At 42.6% G+C, this 20,610-nt stretch overlaps 1 protein-coding gene across 7 annotated transcripts in view; it reads left to right on the top strand.

Annotated features, from left to right (window-relative positions):
- The window catches only part of LOC129815121 (calcium-dependent secretion activator 1), a 186,980-nt gene that overhangs the window by 70,284 nt on the left and 96,086 nt on the right, over positions 1-20,610 (top strand). For all 7 annotated transcript variants that reach the window (XM_055868507.1, XM_055868511.1, XM_055868508.1 and 4 more), the window contains exons 4-6: positions 2,753-2,833; positions 3,195-3,428; positions 5,097-5,218. In XM_055868507.1, the coding sequence (XP_055724482.1) occupies positions 2,753-2,833; positions 3,195-3,428; positions 5,097-5,218 (437 nt within the window). The remainder of the gene's footprint in view (positions 1-2,752; positions 2,834-3,194; positions 3,429-5,096; positions 5,219-20,610) is intronic.

Below are 20,610 nucleotides of genomic sequence, written 5' to 3' on the forward strand. Positions count from 1 at the left end.
AGTACATATGGTGTGGCAATCAGGCACACCGTTGTTGGCCAGTGGAGATTAAGCAGATTTAATTAATCTAATTATGGTTGTCCTTGCTTACATCAGATCTGATTCTATTATGACAGGGATATCTCTTTCTCATTACTGTTCTGGTGTAATGCAGAAAAGTATCTCTGTCTGAGTGTCTGTGTGTGTGTGTTATGACAACTCTGTAGTCTTATTCTCATCCATCTTCTCCCTTGTTTCTCATCCCTCTCTGAGTGTTGCTGTGAAGAATGCCTCAGTGCCCTGTCAGAGGGTGGAGAGGGCGTATGTAGCGTGGGCAGATATTCTAGTGGACAGGGCACCTGCTTGGCACAGGCATACAACTCTCTGCCAGAGGGGAATGCCAACCCTGGGAATTTGGGTGTGTCTGGCCTTTTGGGTGTTGAAATTAGCTTTCTGCTATTCTGTGTGTGCTCGTTCGTTGGACTGTGTGTGTGTGTGTGTGTGTGTGTGTGTGTGTGTGTGTGTGTGTGTGTGTGTGTGTGTGTGTGTGTTCTGCCCATCCCACTTGAAGAGCCCCAACAATGCCTCTGAACAGACTGGGGGATTATATTAGCATACGCTATAGAGATCTTGTTGCATATCTGTGTGTGTGGTGATGCACATGTGGTCTTGAACACGTATGTGTTGTGGTATATGTCTTCTACCACGGCATTGTTCCATGCTAATTTCTGATTGGCTAGAAGCGCATTCTAGAGTGGGAATGTGGTGAGTAATGAGCATGAATGTCTCCGGTCTGTCAACGTTGCAGTCATGACGCAAATGGTGCTATGCTGTCATCCTCCCACATGTTCTCATTTGACCAGCTGTTTTCAGCAACTGGTATTGTTGACCTCAGTTGTCATATTGACAGATTTGCTTGCAACAAACTATTTAGCTAGCTTCTAGCCTAGTGTTTGATATACAATGCAACCTCCTCTACGGTAATGAATAGTGTCCTAACCAGACAGCAACTTTTTTTATGCCAAATGAAATCACGCATCATCAGTTCCTTCTTATGGATGTATCCAAATCAATGTCACTAACAGACAGCTTAAACAAACACATGCAGCTACTTTACTGTTATTCTGGCGGCACTGTTTGACGTGACTGTTATGACATGTCCTCCATTATTTCCAAGATAATGTACAGAGCGTCTATCTCTTACATGTACCTCAGGATTTGTGGTCCTGCCAGTACACACAATGCTAGAAACCATCTCTGCAGTAATTTGCTCCTCCATCCTCAGGCGCTGAAGGAGTGGCTGTGACAGATGTGTTTGTCTGCTATTATACTGCAGGCTCCCTGACCACCGATGACTATCCCTTTCTCACCAGCTCAGACACACCTCTGCTCTTCAATATGGGGAAAGAGTCTATACTGCCCACATACATCTAATGAAATCTACTCAGATGTACACTGAATGTACAAAACATTATGAACACCTTCCTAATATTGCGTTGCACCCCTTTTTGCGCTCAAAGGTGTCAAGCGTTCCACAGGGATGCTGGCCCATGTTCACTCCAATGCTTCCCACAGTTGTGTCAATTTGGCTTGATGTCCTTTGGGTGGTGGACCATTCTTGATACACACGGGAAATGGTTGAGCTTGAAAGACCCAGCAGTGTTGCAGTTCTTGACACACTCAAACCGGTGCGCCTGGCATCTACTACCATACCTCGTTCAGAGGCACTTAAATGTTTTGTCTTGCCCATTTTACCTGGATTCACCTGGTTATTCTATGTCATGGAACGAGCAGTTGTTCCTAATGTTCTGTACACTCAGTGTATAGTTTGATGAACGAATTCATAGAATTGAACCAGGGCTGTAAACAAGCATCATTAAAGGGGCAATCTGCAGTTGCTACATCCATTTTTGGACTATATTAATGATATGTAACCATTGTTTCTTGAAGATAACTTATAAATGCATCAGCTGAGTTCAACTGTCATACCCCATCAGAACCCAAAATATAACTTGTTTTCTCCAATGTTTGTAAACAAAGTAAATGTAAACATTTGACATTACATTTGAGTCATTTAGCAGACAAGGGTGACTTACAGTTATGAGTGCATAAATTTTCATACTGGTTCCCCATAACCTTGGCGTTAGAAGCGACATGCTTTACCAACTGAGCCACACGGGACTAAACAAACACGATATGGCTTCAAAAAATGTTAAACTATCATTTTGATAGCATGGATGGTCAGTCCTTGCATCCATAGCTCTGTTTTTGAACTTGAAAGTGGTTGTATTTCTCCAGCCCCATTCCTCAGCTTTTTACCGAAACATTGGAGTACGCTTTATTGTTTCAACTGCTGATTCCCCCTTTAATATAGGAACACAATCATTTGACAGTGATTGAATATCGATCATCTTTCCCAACGGAGGGGAAGTGATGGAATTCAAATGGAAATGATATTGATTCCAGCTCATCACTTTAGTGGGGTTTACAAGTACGGTGCAAGTCTTTGCATGTTGATACATTCATACATTACTACAGACAAGGATCCTTTTGAAAATCATTCCCAAGGATGACGATTATAATATACTGTAAGAACTAAAGGTAATACTATGTCATCACCATTAGTCTATGGTCATTGGCATCACTAAGGCTAGTAATGGAGGTTGTGTTTAAAGGCTATATGTCAGGCTTTTGTCCCCTCTAAGGCGATAGTAAACACTGTATGTCAGGCTTATGTCATGAGGAAATCTTCTCTCATTGTGTTTGTTTCCAGCTTGATAACCCAGACGAGCAGGCTGCACAGATCAGGAGAGAACTGGATGGACGACTGCAGATGGCTGATCAGATCGCCAGGGTAAAACACCACTACCTGAAAGTAAAGTAGAGAATTAGACACCAACCCACCCTTCTTAAATCACCTCACCAGAGCTGTAACAGATACTGTAGAAGGCAGTAGGCCTAAGGTCTATACACTAAGTAGTAGAGGTACTACAGTATGTAGTATGTGTTTTGAACCGTAGGCCCTCACATGAGCAAAACAGCCTGAATAATGTAAAAGCAGAGGTAGACTCAGGGCAGGAGTACGCATGAATAAACATTCTCTTTAAAAGAAACGGTACCCTTTATGGTTGTAGACTTCACTATGGACGTGTGTGTGATCGTGTGCCTGTGTGTGTACGACCCTGTGTGTATGCCTGCGTGCGTCTGTCTAACAGGGCGGCAAGTTTCCCAAGTTTGTGTCCAAAGAGATGGAGGCCATGTTCATAGAGGAGCTGAGATCCTCAGTGAACCTGCTGATGGCTAACCTGGAGAGCATGCCGGTGTCCAAGGGAGGAGAGTTCAAACTGCAGAAGCTCAAACGAGGGCACAACACCTCCATCATAGACATGGGCCAGGAGGACGAGAACACGCTGTCCAAGTCTGATGTGGTGCTCTCCTTCACTCTGGAGGTATGGTTGGTTAACACTGCAGCTCACACAGCCTGCCTGAGACACAGAAATGTCTTGAGTCAATAAATGTTCAACCCGTTTGTTATGTCAAGCATAAATAAGTTCAGGAGTAAAAATGTGTTTAACACGTCACATAATACGTTTGCATGGACTCTGTACAATAATTGTGTTTAACAGGATTTTTGAATGACACATAAATATCTGTAAGGTCCCTCAATCGAGCAGTGAATTTCAACTCAGATTCACAGACCACAAAGACCAGGCAGGTTTTCTTCCTATGCTTCCTGGCTGATGTTTTGGTCACTTTTGAATGCTGGCGGTGCTCTCACTCTAGTGGTAGCATGAGACGGAGTCTATAACCCACACAAGTGGCTCAGGTAGTGCAGTTCATCCAGGATGGCACATCAATGCGAGCTGTGGCAAAAAGGTTTGCTGTGTCTGTCAGCGTAGTGTCCAGAGCATGGAGGCGCTACCAGGAGACAGGCCAGTACATCAGGAGACGTGGAGGAGGCCGTAGGAGGGCAAAAAAACAGCAGCAGGACCGCTACCTCCGCCTTTGTGCAAGGAGGTGCACTGCCAGCGCCCTGCAAAATGACCTCCAGCAGGCCACAAATATGCATGTGTCTGCTCAAACGGTCAGAAACAGACTCCATGAGGGTGGTATGAGGGCCCGACGTCCACAGGTGGGGGTTGTGCTTACAGCCCAACACCGTGCAGGACGTTTGGCATTTGCCAGAGTACACCAAGATTGGCAAATTCGCCACTGGCGCCCTGTGCTCTTCACAGATGAAAGCAGGTTCACACTGAGCACATGAGCACATGTGACAGACGCGACAGAGTCTGGAGACGCCGTGGAGAACGTTCTGCTGCCTGCAACATCCTCCAGCATGACCGGTTTGGCGATGGGTCAGCCATGGTGTGGGGTGGCATTTCTTTGTGGGGCCGCACATTCCTCCATGTGCTCTCCAGAGGTAGCCTGACTGCCAATAGGTACCGAGATGAGATCCTCAGACCCCTTGTGAGACCATATGCTGACACATGCACATTTGTGGCCTGCTGGAGGTCATTTTGCAGGGTTCTGGCAGTGCATCTCCTTGCACAAAGGCGGAGGTAGTGGTCCTGCTGCTGTGTTGTTGCCCTCCTACGGCCTCTTCCACATCTCCTGATGTACTGGCCTGTCTCCTGGTAGCGCCTCCATGCTCTGGACACTACGCTGACAGACACAGCAAACCTTTTTGCCACAGCTCGCATTGATGTGCCATCCTGGATGAACTGCACTACCTGAGCCACTTGTGTGGGTTGTAGACTCCGTCTCATGCTACCACTAGAGTGAGAGCACCGCCAGCATTCAAAAGTGACCAAAACATCAGCCAGGAAGCATAGGAACTGAGAAGTGGTCTGTGGTCACCACCTGCAGAATCACTCCTTTTTTGGGGGTGTCTTGCTAATTGCCTATAATTTCCACCTTTTGTCTATTCCATTTGCACAACAGCATGTGAAATTTATTGTCAATCAGTGTTGCTTCCTAAGTGGACAGTTTGATTTCACAGAAGTGTGATTGACTTGGAGTTACATTGTGTTGTTTAAGTGTTCCCTTTATTTTTTTGAGCAGTGTATATATGTGTGTGTGTGTGTGTTTGATCGGCGTGGTGGTGTGTTTTCTCTCAGGTGGTGATTGTGGAGGTTCAGGGGTTAAAGTCGCTGGCGCCCAATCGGATCGTCTACTGCACCATGGAGGTGGAGGGGGGGCATAAGCTCCAGACTGACCAGGCCGAGGCCTCCAAACCAACGTGAGTGTGACACACACACATGCACATATGCTGTGCACATACATGACATTACAGTGTTATTTATGAATAAATACCTAGTAACTGGGTAATAAGTTCAGTGCATTCTAATAGTTTTTTTTATCTAAACAAAGTCATGTTAGCTAATCAGGTTAGGAGCTACATAACTGCATTTAGATTTATCAGCACCTGATAGAGATTGTGTTAATATGAGCACTAAGTCTTGAGTCCTCGTTCGGTGGCCTCATGTTCTGGCCATAGCTGCACAGCATGATGTGGTAATGATATTGCCTGTGCGAGTGTGATCAGGGCACAGATAACAAGGTTGTAGACGCTGAGCCGTACTGATTACCCAACATGCACCTTGCGACACTGCTTGTGTACTCTAGCAGGTGACTGAGGTGGGACGTGTGGATGTGTTGAGACATTTGCTTTGCTTTAATTAAAGGATACTCAGATGTATGTAGAGTATCAGAGATGAGTAAGTAATCCATATCTCTTCCTGATATAGATGATGAATTCATCATTGTCAGTAGAGGGAATTATTTCCTCATATATAATGCAGGGCTCATCACCACTCTTCCGTCTTTCTCTTCCCCTCTTCTCTCTGCCTTCCTTCTTCTCCTCCCCTCTTCTCTCTGCCGTCCTCTCCAGGGTTTTTTGGGATCAAAAAGGGGCTTAGGTAGTGGGTGTGGCAGGGGGAGTGGCAATGAGAGCATGGCAAAAATGTTTCATTCTACAAATTTCTCCATGGAGCTGAGAGACATTTTTGCTGTTTTGAAGCTGATTTCCCATAATTCTGCACATTTTGCCATGGCTTATGCTGTATTATTTTGCTCAAACATAATAAAATTGACACTCAAAATGAATGAATTGTTTTTGGTATTGTATATTTTCCCTGACTGTCTAGCTTTATTTTTGGTGATTATTAGAGCTCAAAGATTATATTATTTAAAAAATATATTTTCTCCTTTATCTTTCCGACATACTTTCTGTTTTTAGTCTATTTCCTCACTTCCCCTCCCTCTGATTTGAACAGCAGGATGGTATGTCCTAGACCCCCTGCTAGAGCTATAGTAGCTAAAACAGTTTGTAACAGTAACCCTGTACCCTAGCCATCAATACTCATTCAGAAGTGTTCATCTTGAAGAGGGCCTTGTTCTGAGTGAACAGATGTTGCTGGTTGATTGTAGTTTTAGGGTCACGCTCTTACTGTAACACACCCTAGTGTGAAATATGTGGCCCAGTGGGTCTTTGTCATCTGTTACTGTAAGAGTTTTATCAGTCTCTATGCCCTGAGTGCACAGATATAGAGAGCAGATATTGTTTACAGTCTAGACTTTGGCAAGGGATGCAGCTGTGCCCATCATTGACATCAAACTCTGTGTCCAAGCTTATGGGTTAGGGTTAGAATTAAGGTTTGAGGCCTCCCAAGTGGCGCAGCGGTCTAAGGCACTGCATCGCAGTGCTAGAGGCGTCACTACAGATCTGGGTTTGATCCCGTGCTGTGTCACAACTGGCCGTGATCGGGAGTCCCACAGGGCGGTGCACAATTTGCCTGGCGTCGTCCGGGTTAGGGGAGGGTTTGGCCGGGGGGCTTTACTTGGCTCTTCACGCTCTAGTGACTCCTGCAGGCTGACCTCAGTCGTCAGTTGAACGGTTTTTCCTCTGACACATTAGTGCGGCTGGCTTCTGGGTTAAGCGGGCGGGTGTTAAGAAGCGCGGTTTTGCGGGTCATGTTTTGGAGGAGGCATGGCTCGATCTTCGCGTCCCAAGCCTGTTGGGGAGTTGCAGTGATGAAACAAGATCAAAATTGCGGGTAAAATTAAAAAATAAAACAAATAAAAATGTTAGGGTTAGGGCTAGGTTAAGGATTTAGGATTTTAAATGGGAATACATTTTTAGTCCCCACAAGCATAGTAAAACAAGTGTATGTGTGTGTGTGTGTGTGTGTGTGAGAGAAAGAGAAGGGGCTATTTTAGGCCCTGCTTCCTCACAGTGGAAGGCTGAGATGGGATCTGTGAGTGTAAACTTTAGTTCAACCTCAATTGTTCCTGAAACAGAGGAGAGTTTATTTGTGCTAGATACAGTATCTCGGTCAGTCAGCCATGGATAATGGAACACTGAGTACATTTAAAAAAGGGATTCATTCCTTCTCTTCCATGATGCATAGATGGCCAGTCTCTTGTTCAACTTTGCATAGGAATGTTAGGTTCTAAATATCTGAGTTAGAACTCGACGGACATTATGAAAGCTTAAACCAAGTTTATTCCTCCCAAAGGATCGAACAGCTGAACCGACCAAGACATATTCACACAAGCACTGATATTAAACTATTTCTCCTCTGCTGTCTCCTCCTGCACATCTGAACAGCCAATGCATCTCTGTTGCTTGACAGAGAACCTTAGGGATATCTGTTCTTCCTCACTTCGTCTGACCTGACCTCTGTCCAAAGTTCTCACTCCTCCCCAACACACGGCTGTCATGGTGACTGGTACCAGACTGTGTCTCTTCTCCTCCCAGAGGATCCCTCCCATAGGATCCCTGATGGCTAACAATAACATATTCTGACATAATGTAAACATTATACATTACCCTCTCTCCCTCAGTGACATGAATAAGTATATTTCATATTCTCAGAACCCAACAGTCCCCTCTGTTGAACATTAACCCCATACTGTTCATCACTATATAAACTTGGACATTTCTTATAAATGGACAAACAATGATAATACAACATTAACAAAAAATGTAACACAAGACATATCAGCATTAATAAGGTGGTAAGCTATGCATAATTATATATTATATTAAACCCAAAGTCTGATAACATGACAAATCCCACTCTCTCTTCACCTGTCTCTATGCCTCCAGGATATTCTATGCCTCCATGATACTGGGTTCCACAAAAATGAAGGCCCTAGAGAACTTCATCATGCTTTCACCCAGTCTTCCCCTTTCCGGCCACAGGCTCCAAAAGGTGTTCCCAAGCCATGTCATTTTCACTTTGTTCTCCTTCTTCCTCCATTGCCAGGATACGCACCTGATAGGCAAGTGCGTATCCCTAATCAATGTCTTCAGAATGTTGTGACATGACGATCTTTACCGCTGCATGTGCTGCAAGGAATACTGTGTGTGGACCAGACCAATGCTGTCCCAACACCCCCGCCTGGTGTATCTTTATGTACACTCAATCTCCAGAATTCAGTCAGTGCTCCCGGTTATCTCCTGCTCCTCATGTGCCGCTTTCACCTGGGAATATACACACTGCAACGCATGGGTCATTTCCTGACAACAGGACAACATAGACTCGCCCAACAAAGCTACTAGAGTAACCCCTGATACTACTGACACTGCCCATGACGCATACCTCCAAATCCCTCATTTGCGCCGTAGTCCAATTCCATGCTGCTACTATATAGCCACCTTCAGTTACTGTCCCTACAGCGACTGCCGTGAGAATAATCACTGCATGGAATCTGTCAAGTGTTTGCTGGTTGTTATAAATGCGGAAGAGATTAATAATGTTGGAAGAATATCCATCCTAACAAAACTCTGAGTCATAGGTTTCCTGAAAGTTTACAATAGTGTCTGAAATGCCAACACTATCTCTGCTACTTTCACCATGATCTGGGTATGTGCATTAGTCCCTATATTGTGCACAGTTAGCTGTCCTCCCTCTCCTATGAGCTATCTCCTGTAGCAATATACATAGAGTGGTATCATCCCCAGAGACTATCACCCCGACCTCAATTTTTGAGCCCCCACAGATCTCCATCCCAGTCACATTCCATCCCACTTAACAGCCTTATGGAAACATTGTCTCAAACACAGACCTCATGTGTACCTCGCCTCCTGCTACAGATACATTTTCACATATATCATTCCATCTAACCCATAACACAATAGTCACTACTCCTAATGCACTTCTAAAGTTATAAACATAATAAAACATTCTCAAATCAATTAGTCAATATTCACCAATCTCTCCTCTAGAACAATGATCACTCTTATGTTCCACAACACATAAAAACATATTGACTTGAAAGGGAAAGAGAAAAGGTACATGTTCAATAATTCACACCACCCTTGATGTGACAGACTGGGGAAAGAACCGTCCATCCGCTCCGTTCTATCCCCATGTGATGCTGGTCTCCATGCCGTCTCCTTCATTTTCATCCTTGGGTGTTATTGCAAGACACAGGCTATGAGCCTTGTATGCAATTAATTGTACCGTATCATCCAGCAATCTATATGTATTGATGCAATTTAACATTACAATTCTGATGACATGGTAAAACAAATAAACCTTCATGGTTGACCCAAGCTATCATCCAGTGAGTTCTCTAACAACCTCCCTCGGAGGACACTTAAAGATATGGTTTCTAGAGTGGAAAAACCCTCCCTAGGCCCAATAAATTCCAGCAGTGCACCCACACCTCACAGTTTGAGAGTAGAGCTCTCTCTCGCTTTATCCGAATCATAATTAAAACATTTGATAAACTATCCAACCCACATTTAGAATGACAGTCCTTAGTGCTTTACTTTGAGTCTATCACTCAACTTCAAGTTTCTCAACCTGGCACACATCACGGTTAGAATGTACATTTATAAACGGGACCAGATATTACCGGTAATAACTCTTCTCATTACCACCCCCATTTGTCCCTGTTCTCCTGTCTCGAGTGGCATGGTAATGAAAGATCGGTATCTCAATGCATTCTTAGTCCAAATTGTTTGCAGTGTGTAGACCTTCCTCAATATCACCCCCCCCCTTTTCCCGGCACTTCTTTATAGCGTTACAGTTCATCTTCCCAACAGCACATATGTAAGTCTAGCCTTTCACATTTGATGGCCCTTGATAATGTCCGATTTCAATATAGAGTAATCCATTTTTTCTACGTACACAAGTCTCTCACCTGAGCCTCTACCACCATTATGTCTTGTCCATTTCTCCCACCAGTACACCAGGAGCATGAGAGAAGTTTGAATGTGATCTCTCGCCAAGCTCACTCCACATGCGCGATCTCAGGACTCATGGCGCGCTCCTGCCGCCCGACGCAGACCGGAGTGTTAAAAGTCACTGTCTAACCAGGTTAATGGCTCGGACGCAGACCGGAGTGTTAAAAGTCACTGTCTAACCAGGTTAATGGCTCGGACGCAGACCGGAGTGTTAAAAGTCACTGTCTAACCAGGTTAATGGCTCGGACGCAGACCGGAGTGTTAAAAGTCACTGTCGCATTGAACGTCTTTGTCGCTCTTTCTTCAGCCGGTTAGGGAGGGTTTTGAGGTTCACATACACTGTTCATGGTCAAATTATTCCAACCATGCATTAAGACCCCATCTGACGTCAACTTCCATGATAACCTCAAGAGAAGACAGATCAGAACATCAGTTTAGTTACAAGCATTGACTATATGACAAATTATTACATTTCCAATATTCTTAATACCTTTATATCTAAGACAAATGTCAAAGAACATAACAACATACTGTTACTGTTGAAACCATTTTCAAAATTAGTTAGTCCCTTATTTTACTGGCGACCTCTCGGAATAGTTACCAGATCAGGGAGTTAGCACCCTAACCCATGGGGAATCCCAACAATCCAGCAGACCCAATCTGGTGAAATTTGTATCGAAAGAAAGACAAAAATGAAATCAGCAATACACATATCACAATCCATTTGGAGTAACTGTCAATCCTTATTAACATATATTTTTCGCAAATTTGAAAAAAAATAAACAAATTTGAATGACCAATCAATTTAGAATTACAACTCTTGATCTCCATAAGGAAATAATTATATCCATAAGGAAATAATGGTATCCCATAAAGTAATGGTGAAATAGACTAGAGACTGGTGTTTTTCATTCATTTTATAATTAAATCCTACCTGTTTCGATCATTTCTAGTGAGATTGATCAGGATACAGGTCATTCGATACCATTAAATATTTACTTTACCTTTTCCTTTCTCTGTCCTTCAGAAACCATTTAAAAAATGTCAAACATGTCCATCCTTCTGCATAGCCAATTTAAAACCAAATTGAAAAGACCCCACAAAATAATTCCAATGGTATCCGGTAAGTTGTATGTGCCCGCTGGTGTGTCTGTAAACCGTAGGTCAAAAACACACACGTGAACAGGCCTTACTTATCTGGGAACTCCGTTCATGGCCTAATCCAGATACTTTTATACTTAAAACTGACGAATATCACTAACTGCTCTCCCCAAGACCACAGTCTCAGGGAACATTCCAACGAGAGATAATGAAACCCCCTCTTCTGGAAAAGAAAGTGTACGTTGTTGTTAGCATTCACTATGTTACATCTTAATCAGCAATTCAAATGTATTAATTATAAACCAAACATGATAATGGTAAATCCACTGTCCATAATCCCATGATTAAACATTTGTTTTAATCCACCCCATCGTTTATGTATCCTTTATTTAGCATGTACTACCCTTAGACATGGCGACATTATCTCGCCACTGAGTCTAACGATTCACTGGTGTCGTTTCGCCATGATTCTCCATAACCACCGCACCACAATGTTCATGAACTAAAACAAAACATTTTAAAAGTTCATTTTAGGTTTGGTAACCCCACTGCTAATTTCTCATGACTCCTCCCTTTCGTCCATTCTAAATATCTATTCCAGAATAAGACGACATAAAATGTAAATCTATTTTAGAACGAAACTACATAAAATGTCTTGCGAGATAAAAAAAAATCCGTCTAAGGTTTTCTGAGTTTGCAAGGAGTGTTTGGCCAGATAATTGTAATGTGTTACCTCTTCAGAATCCATCCCCCTGGCATTTTGCCTAGATTTTTCAACCCAAAATACTTTTTACTTTGACAAATTTTGCCAATTTCTCATCATAAGGAATACACAATATTTGATCCCTGACATCTATGAAAACGTTGTTTGAGATGTGGTCTCCTACATCTCCCTCCACATGAAAAACGTGATCTGTATGAACTACTATCGATCGAACCGAGGCCATACACTGCTATCTAACATTTTCCTCTCCCGCTGCTTTCAAGAGGATTTTTTGCAACCCTTTTGAAAAAAATGCAATTGCTTGCATCGCAGCATCCCTCCCGAATGCAGCAGACTCCATTCCCACCTTACACTCCCTATTTCAATGACCAACCGCCCCACACCTAAAAGAGGACATAGGTTGATTTTCCCTTTCCTCCCTTTTCCCTTGTCTTACTTGGGCCATTGAAACCACTGTTAATGACTTTCACTGTGGCTGCATTAACCACTCGTACATCTGCGGAGTAAACGGAATGAGCTTCCTCTCTCCATGCTGCTTGTACTATTTCATCCCAGTGCGAATGCTGGTCCAATACTCCCGCAATTTCCGTTTTGATCACAGGTTTCAAACCTGCCATCAAAGCCGACATACGTCAACAGTGAAGAGGCGACTCCGGGATGCTGGCCTTCTAGGCAGAGTTCCTCTGTCCAGTGTCTGTGCTCTTTTGCCCATCTTAATATTTTCTTTTAATTGGCAAGTCTGAGATATGGCTTTTTCTTTGTAACTCTGCCTAGAAGGCCAGCATCCCGGAGTCGCCTCTTCACTTTTGACTTTGAGACTGGTGTTTTGCAGGTACTATTTAATGAAGCTGCCAGTTGAGGAATTTTGAGGCGTCTGTTTCTCAAACTAGACACTCTAATGTACTTGTCCTCTTGCTCAGTTCTGCACCGGGGCCTCCCACTCCTCTTTCTATTCTGGTTAGAGTCAGTTTGCGCTGTACTGTGAAGGGAGCAGTACACAGCGTTGTACGAGATCTTCAGTTTCTTGGCAATTTCTCACATGGAATAGCCTTCATTTCTCAGAACAGGAATAGACTGACAAGTTTCAGAAGAAAGTTATTTGTTTCCGGCCATCTTGAGCCTATAATCGAACCCACAAATGCTGATGCTCCAGCTACTCAACTAGTCTAAAGAAAGACAGTTTTATTGCTTCTTTATCAGCACAACAGTTTTCAGCTGTGCTAACATAATTGCAAAAGGGTTTTCTAATGATCAATTAGCCTTTTAAAATTATAAACTTGGATTAGCTAACACAACGTGCCATTGGAACACAGGAGTGATGGTTGCTGATAATGGGCCTCTGTACACCTATGTAGATATCCCATTAAAATCAGCTTTTTCCAGCTACAAAAGTCATTTACAACATTAACAATGTCTACACTGTATTTCTCATTAATTTGATGTTATTTTAATGGACCAAAAATGTGCTTTTCTTTCAAAAACAAGGAAATGTCTAAGTCACCCCAAATTTTTTCGGTAGTGTGTATATATACACAGTTCCAGTCAGACTTTGGACACCTACTCATTCAAGGGTTTTTCTTTATTTTTACTGTTCTACATTGTAGAATAACAGTGAAGACATCAAAACTATGAAGTAACACTTATAGAATCATGTAGTAACCAAAAAAGTATTTCTCAAAATATATTTTATATTTGAGATTCTTCAAAGTAGCCTTGGTGACAGCTTTGCACACTCTTGGCATTCTCTCAACCAGCTTCGTGAGGCAGTTGACTGGAATGGATTTCAATCAACAGGTGTGCCTTGTTAAGTTAATTTGTTGAATTTCTATCCTTCTTGATGCGTTTGAGCCAATCATTTGTGTTGTGACAAGGTAGGGGTGGTATACAGAAGATACCCCTATTTGGTAAAAGACAACAGCTCAAATAAGCGAAGAGAAATGAAAGTCCATCATTACTTTAAGACATGAAGGTCAGTCAATTTCTAGAACTTTGAAAGTTTCTTCAAGTGCAGTCGCAAAAACCATCAAGTGCTGTGATGAAATTGGCTCTCATGAGGACCACCACAGGAAAGAAAGACCCAGAGTTACCCCTGTTGCAGAAGATAAGTACATTTTTTAAATATAACCTTCATTTAACTAGGCAAGTCAGTTAAGAACAAATTCTTATTTCAATGACGGCCTACCGGGGAACAGTGGGTTAACTGCCTTCTTCAGGGGCAGAACAACAGATTTTTACCTTGTCAGCTCTGGGATTCGACCTATCGGTTACTGGCCCAACCACTAGGCTACTAGGCTTCCTGCCGCCCCCTCAGAAATCGGCAATGAACTGGTTGTGCCACCTTTAACTGCAATGACTCCAACCAAACACGTTCTGTAGTTGTTGATCAGTCTCTCACATTGCTGTGGAGGAATTTTGGCCCACTCTTCCATGGTTAACTGCTGTAATTCAACAACATTTGTGGGTTTTCAAGCATGAACTGCTTGTTTCAAGTCCTGCCACAACTCAATTGGGATTATGTCTGGACTTTGACTATGCCATTCCCAAACTTCAAATTTGTTGCTTTTTAGCCATTTTCATGTAGACTTGATTGTGCGTTTTGGATCATTATCTTGCTGCAAGACCCAGCTGTGCTTCAGCTTCAGCTCAGACAGATGGCCTGACATTCTCCTGTAGAATTATCTGATATAGAGCAGAATTCATTGTTCCTCCTAATAAGGAAAGTCATCCAGATACTGAGGCAGCAAAGCATCCCCAAACTACCACACTACCACCACGCTTGACCGTTGGTATGAGGTTCTTACTGTGGAATGCAGTGTTTGGTTTTCGCCAGGCATAATGTCGTCCAAAAAGTTATACTTTTTAATCATCTGTCCATAGAACATTCTTCCAAGAGTCTTGATGATCATCCAGGTGCTTCCAGGTTCTTTTTGGCAAACTTGAGGCCACTTTTTGGATGACATGGGTCCCATTATGCCTTTTTGACAGGGGGTGCATGATTTTTTTTGTCTGATTTAGATATGTTTCTGCTTATAATTTCCAACATTTTGGTAGGCTATTTGTTAGTCAACTTGTTGATAATTAGATACATGTATGTCACGACCGTTAACAGAAGAGGACCAAGGTGCAGCGTGGTAAGCGTACATTTTCCTTTATTTATAAAGATTACGCCAAAAAAAATAATATATGCTACAAAAACAAACCGTGAAGCTGAAGGCTATGTGCCCTAAACAAAGTCAACTTCCCCCAAAGACAGGTGGAAAAAAGGGCTACCTAAGTATAGCTCTCAATCAGTGACAACGATAGACAGCTGCTTCTGATTGAGAACCACACCCGGCCAAACACAAAGAAATACATAACATAGAACATAGAATACCCACCCCAACTCACGCCCTGACCAAAACAAAATAGAGACATAAAAAGGATCTCTAAGGTCAGGGCGTGACAATGTAGCTTCTCTTTCTCTTTTTTATTTATTTCACATTTGTTTAACCAGGTTCTCATTTACAACTGCGGCCTGGCCAAGATAAAACAAAGCAGTGCGACAAAAACAAAAACAGAGTTACACATAAACAAACGTACAGTCAATAATACAATAGAAAAATCTATGTACAGTGTGTGTAAATGTAGGGAGGTAAGGCAATAAATAGGCCATAGAGGCGAAATAATTACAATTTAACATTAACACTGGAGTGATAGATGTGCAGATGATGATGTTCAAGTAGAGATACTGGGGTGCAAAAGAGCAAGAGGATAAATAACAATATGGGGTTGAGGTAGTTGGGTGTGCTATTTACAGATTGGCTGTGTACAGGTACAGTAATCGGTAAGCTGCTCTGACAGCTGATGCCTAAAGTTAGTGATGGAGATATAAGACTCCAGCTTCAGGGATTTTTGTAATTTGTTCCAGTCATTGGCAGCAGAGACCTGGAAGGAAAGGTGGCCAAAGGAAGTGTTGGCTTTGGGGATGACCAGTGAACTATACTTGCTGGAGCGCGTGCTACGGGTGGGTGTTGCTATGGTGACCAGTGAGCTGAGATAAGGCAGGGCTTTACCGAGCAAAGACTTAGATGACCTGGACCCAGTGAGTTTGGCGACTAATATGTAGTGAGGGTCAGCCAACGAGAGCATACAGGTCGCAGTGGTGGGTAGTATATTGGGCTTTGTGATAGACGGCACTGTGATAGACTACATCCAGTTTGCTGGGTAGAGTGTTGGAGGCTATTTTGTAAATGACATCGCCGATGTCAAGGATCGGTAGGATAGTCAGTTTTACGAGGGTATGTTTGGCAGCATGAGTGAAGGAGACTTTATTGCGAAATAGGAAGCCGTTTCTAGATTTAATTTTAGATTGGAGATGCTTAATGTGAGTCTGGAAGGAGAGTTTACAGTCTAACCAGACACCTAGGCATTTGTAGTTGTCCACATATTCTAAGTCAGAACCGTCCAGAGTAGTGATGCTAGTCAGGCAGGCGGGTGCGGGCAACAACTGGTTGAAGAGCATGCATTTAGTTTTACTAGCATTTAATAGCAGTTGGAGGCCACGTGAGGAGTGTTGTATGGCATTGAAGCTCATTTGGAGGTTTAACACAGTGTCCAAAGAAATGCCAGATGTATACAGAATGGCGTCATCTGCGTAGAGGTGGATCAGAGAATCCCCAACAGCAAGAGCAACTTCATTGATATATACAAAGAAGAGAGTCGGCCCTAGAAGACTAAATAAACCCTTTCTCAACAGAATAATGCAATAGATTGATGGAGTGAATGCATCAATCTAGTTGGCATTGGTAAAGTTTTCATTGTCATCATTAGCTGAGCAAAGACGTTTCGGTACTGGGGAAAAATTACTATAAAGCAACAAAAAAAAACAGGAAAGATTTTCTGTGCAAAATGTCAAAATTACATGAGTTTGACCGGTTGTAAGAAAAAAGAAAGCTGTGAAAGTGACCCAACGTGTTTCTGATGAGATATCTGCAAGAAATGTTAATTCTGCAGGAGTTCTTATTCATGCAATGTGAGTTATAGACCTAGAGTCAGTTTCCAGATTTAAGTTTCTGTTTAACCCATCTAAACTACAGTTCCCTTGACATGCCATCGGCCTTTTTGAAGTCCTGTCTTGTGACTGTCGAATTTGTATAGCGCCTCAGAATCATCACACATAACATAGCCGGCACTGCTATCATCCTTTTTATAGCATATTTTCCAAATATTGCTTTTCTTTCTCCCTTCTCTTTATTTTCAAATCTCATATCGCAGCTTTTGTCTTACTGAATTGAACTTTGACAATGGCCTTTTTTCCTCTGTGGATTGACATGAACTTTTTCTGCCCATTCCCAAAAGCATTGTTTGGCAATTGGCTGTGTAGTCTATTTGGTGCATGTACAGTTAAGCCCCAAAGCTTAGGTTTATGCACTAATACCAGATAGCCTAAAATAATGAAAGAAAAATCTTTGGGTTATGAGTCAACCCGCACATCATTAGTAGGTGTGTATGTTTGTGGCTCCAGCTCTGTGCTGTACTATGTTGTGCTGCTCCGCACGTGTGGCTGAGCTGAGATTTACATCACTACTAAGTCCCATAGGAATGCCCCAGGCCTGTGCTCATGGCTACTGAGGCTTAAACATGACTCAAACCAACACCAGGCCTCACATCTCAGCCACGAGCCAGGCTTAGACATACACTCATCCCTAGATATACCAGGCGGTGTCAGAGGAAAGCCCTAAACATTTTCAAAGACTCCAGCCACCCAAGTCATAGACTGTTCTCTCTGCTACCGCATGGCAAGCAGTACCAATGCACCAAGTCTGGAAGCAACAGGACCCTGAACAGCTTCTACTGTACCCCCAAGCCATAAGACTGCTAAATAAGAAGTCCAGGTAGCTATTTGGTTAACTATTTAACTATACTGAACAAAAATATAAAACGCAATATGCAACAAAGTCAAAGATTTTACTGAGTTACAGTTCATATAAGGAAATCAATCACTTGCAATAAATACATTAGGCCCTAATCTATGGAATTCACATGCCTTGGAATACAGATATGCATCTGTTGGTCACAGATACCTTGAAAGAAAGGTAGGGCGTGGGTCAGAAAACCAGTCAGTATCTGGTGTGACCACCATTTGCCTCATGCAGCACGATAGATCTCCTTCGCATAGAGTTGCTCAGGCTGTTGATTGTGGCCTGTGGAATGTTGGCGGGAACTGGAACACTCTGTCGTACATGTCGATCCAGAGCATCCCAAACATGCTCAATGGGTGACATGTCTGGTGAGTATGCAGGCCATGGAAGAACTGGGACATTTTCAGCTTCCAGGAACTGTGAACAGATCCTTGCGACATGGGGCTGTGCATTATCATGTTGAAACATGAGGTGATGGTGGTGGATAAATGGCACGACAATGGGCCTCAGGATCTTGTCACGGTATCTCTGTGCATTAAAATTGCCATTGATAAAATGCAATGGTTTTCATTGTCCGTAGCTTATGCCTGCCCATACCGTAACACCAACACCACCATGGGGCACTCGGTTAACAACGTTGACATCAGAAAAAACTGCTCACCCAGAAAACACCAAACACGTGGTCTGGGGTTGTGAGGCCGTTTGGATGTACTGCCAAATTCTCTAAAATTATGTTGGAGGTGGCTTATGGTAGAGAACTTAACATCCATTTCTCTGGCAACCGCTCTGGTAGACATTCCTGCAGTCAGCATGCCAACTGCACGCTCCTTCAAAATATGAGACATCTATGGCATTGTGTTGTGTGACAAAACTGCACAGTTTGCTATCGTCCCCAGCACAAGGTGCACTTGTGTAATGATCATGATGTTTAATCAGCCACACCTGTTGGTTGGATGGATTATCTTTGCAAAGGAGAAATGCTCACTATCAGGGATGTAAACAAATGTGTGCACAACATTTTGGAGAAATAATATATTTGTACATATGGGACATTTCTGTGATCTTTTTCAGCTCATTACATGTTGTGTTGATATTTTTGTTCAGTGTATCTGCATTGATCCTTTTTGCACTAACTTTTTTGACTCGTCACATACGCTGCTGTTAGTGTGCTCATCTCAGGCACATTATAATGAGGAATACATACTGTGATCCTGACATCAATTTATATCTGTCATTTTCTGAAAGCAACATACATTATGTAATGTTATTTTATGATATGTAATCCAGACTTCAGTGATGCAAGCTAGAAAGCCAATGTGAGGGTCTGTGCCAATGATGTATATTAACCCTGTATTGCTGATGCTATGTAATGACCAATGAAAGGCTTTGAAGCCAACTATTTTGGCACTCCATAGGAATAAATGGAATTCTACAGTATTTCAATTAAATGTTTCAAGGTCAAAATTACCTGTATTTCAGTATTTTGTTGATGTGAGGTCAGTATATAGCCTCGCTACTGTTATTTTATTGTTGCTCCTTAATTATTTGTTATTTTTCTAATTTAAATTTTTAATTAAAAAAATAAATTTTTATTTACTTATTTCTTCAGTTTATTTTAGTAAATACTTAACACTTTTTTTCTTAACTGCATTGTTGTTTAAGGGCTTGTAAGTAAGCATGGCTAGCGGTACCAAACTAACACTAGAGAAATTGCTAACTAGAGTTAACGCAATGACTGGACATCTATGGTATCTGCTAGCAGCAGATACTATAGACTTCCAGTCATTGTGCTAACGCTAGTTAGCATTGGCTCATGAAACTACCTCTAACTTCCTTCATACTGGACACAGAGACATGCAATTGGAATCCACGAGTTCATCTGACTCTGGGGAACTAGATAAAGGGCCTCATGGCCAAAATCCCGAGGTATCCCTTTAAGGTGTCTGTAATAGAATAATCGTGCAAAAAACAAATGCCAGCAGCATACCACCCTGCATACCACTGCTGGCTTGCTTCTGAAGCTAAGCAGGGTTGGTCCTGGTCAGTCCCTGGATGGGAGACCAGATGCTGCTGGAAGTGGTGTTGGAGGGCCAGTAGGAGGCACTCTTTCCTCTGGTCTAAAAAAATATCCCAATGCCCCAGGGCAATGATTGGGGACGCTGTCCTGTATAGGGTGCCGTCTTTCGGATGGGACGTTAAACGGGTGTCCTGACTCTCTGAGGTCATTAAAGATCCCATGGCACTTATCGTAAGAGTAGGGGTGTTAACCCCGGTGTCCTGGCTAAATTCCCAATCTGGCCCTCAAACCATCATGGTCACCTAATAATCCCCAGTTTACAATTGGCTCATTCATCCCCCTCCTCTCCCCTGTAACTATTCCCCAGGTCGTTGCTGCAAATGAGAACGAGTTCTCAGTCAACTTACCTGGTAAAATAATGGAAAAATAAAATAAATAAAACACAATAACAAATGCATTTCCATAGCTTCCAAAATATTTTTTACTATGGTGGGGAAGTGCCAAGATGGAGGCGCGGTGGCTTCAAAACAGTACCCCGTTAGTCATCTAGTGTATAAATAAATAATTGGTCCACTCTCAAGGTTACAATGAAACAGCAATTACCACATTATACGTTTCGGCTTATATGCCTTCATCAGTGCTGTACAAATTAATTAGGAGACACATACTTAAAGATGTTTTATTGTCACAT

This window comes from Salvelinus fontinalis, chromosome 18 (assembly GCF_029448725.1).
Source record: "Salvelinus fontinalis isolate EN_2023a chromosome 18, ASM2944872v1, whole genome shotgun sequence".
NCBI classification, from domain to species: Eukaryota; Metazoa; Chordata; class Actinopteri; order Salmoniformes; family Salmonidae; genus Salvelinus; species Salvelinus fontinalis.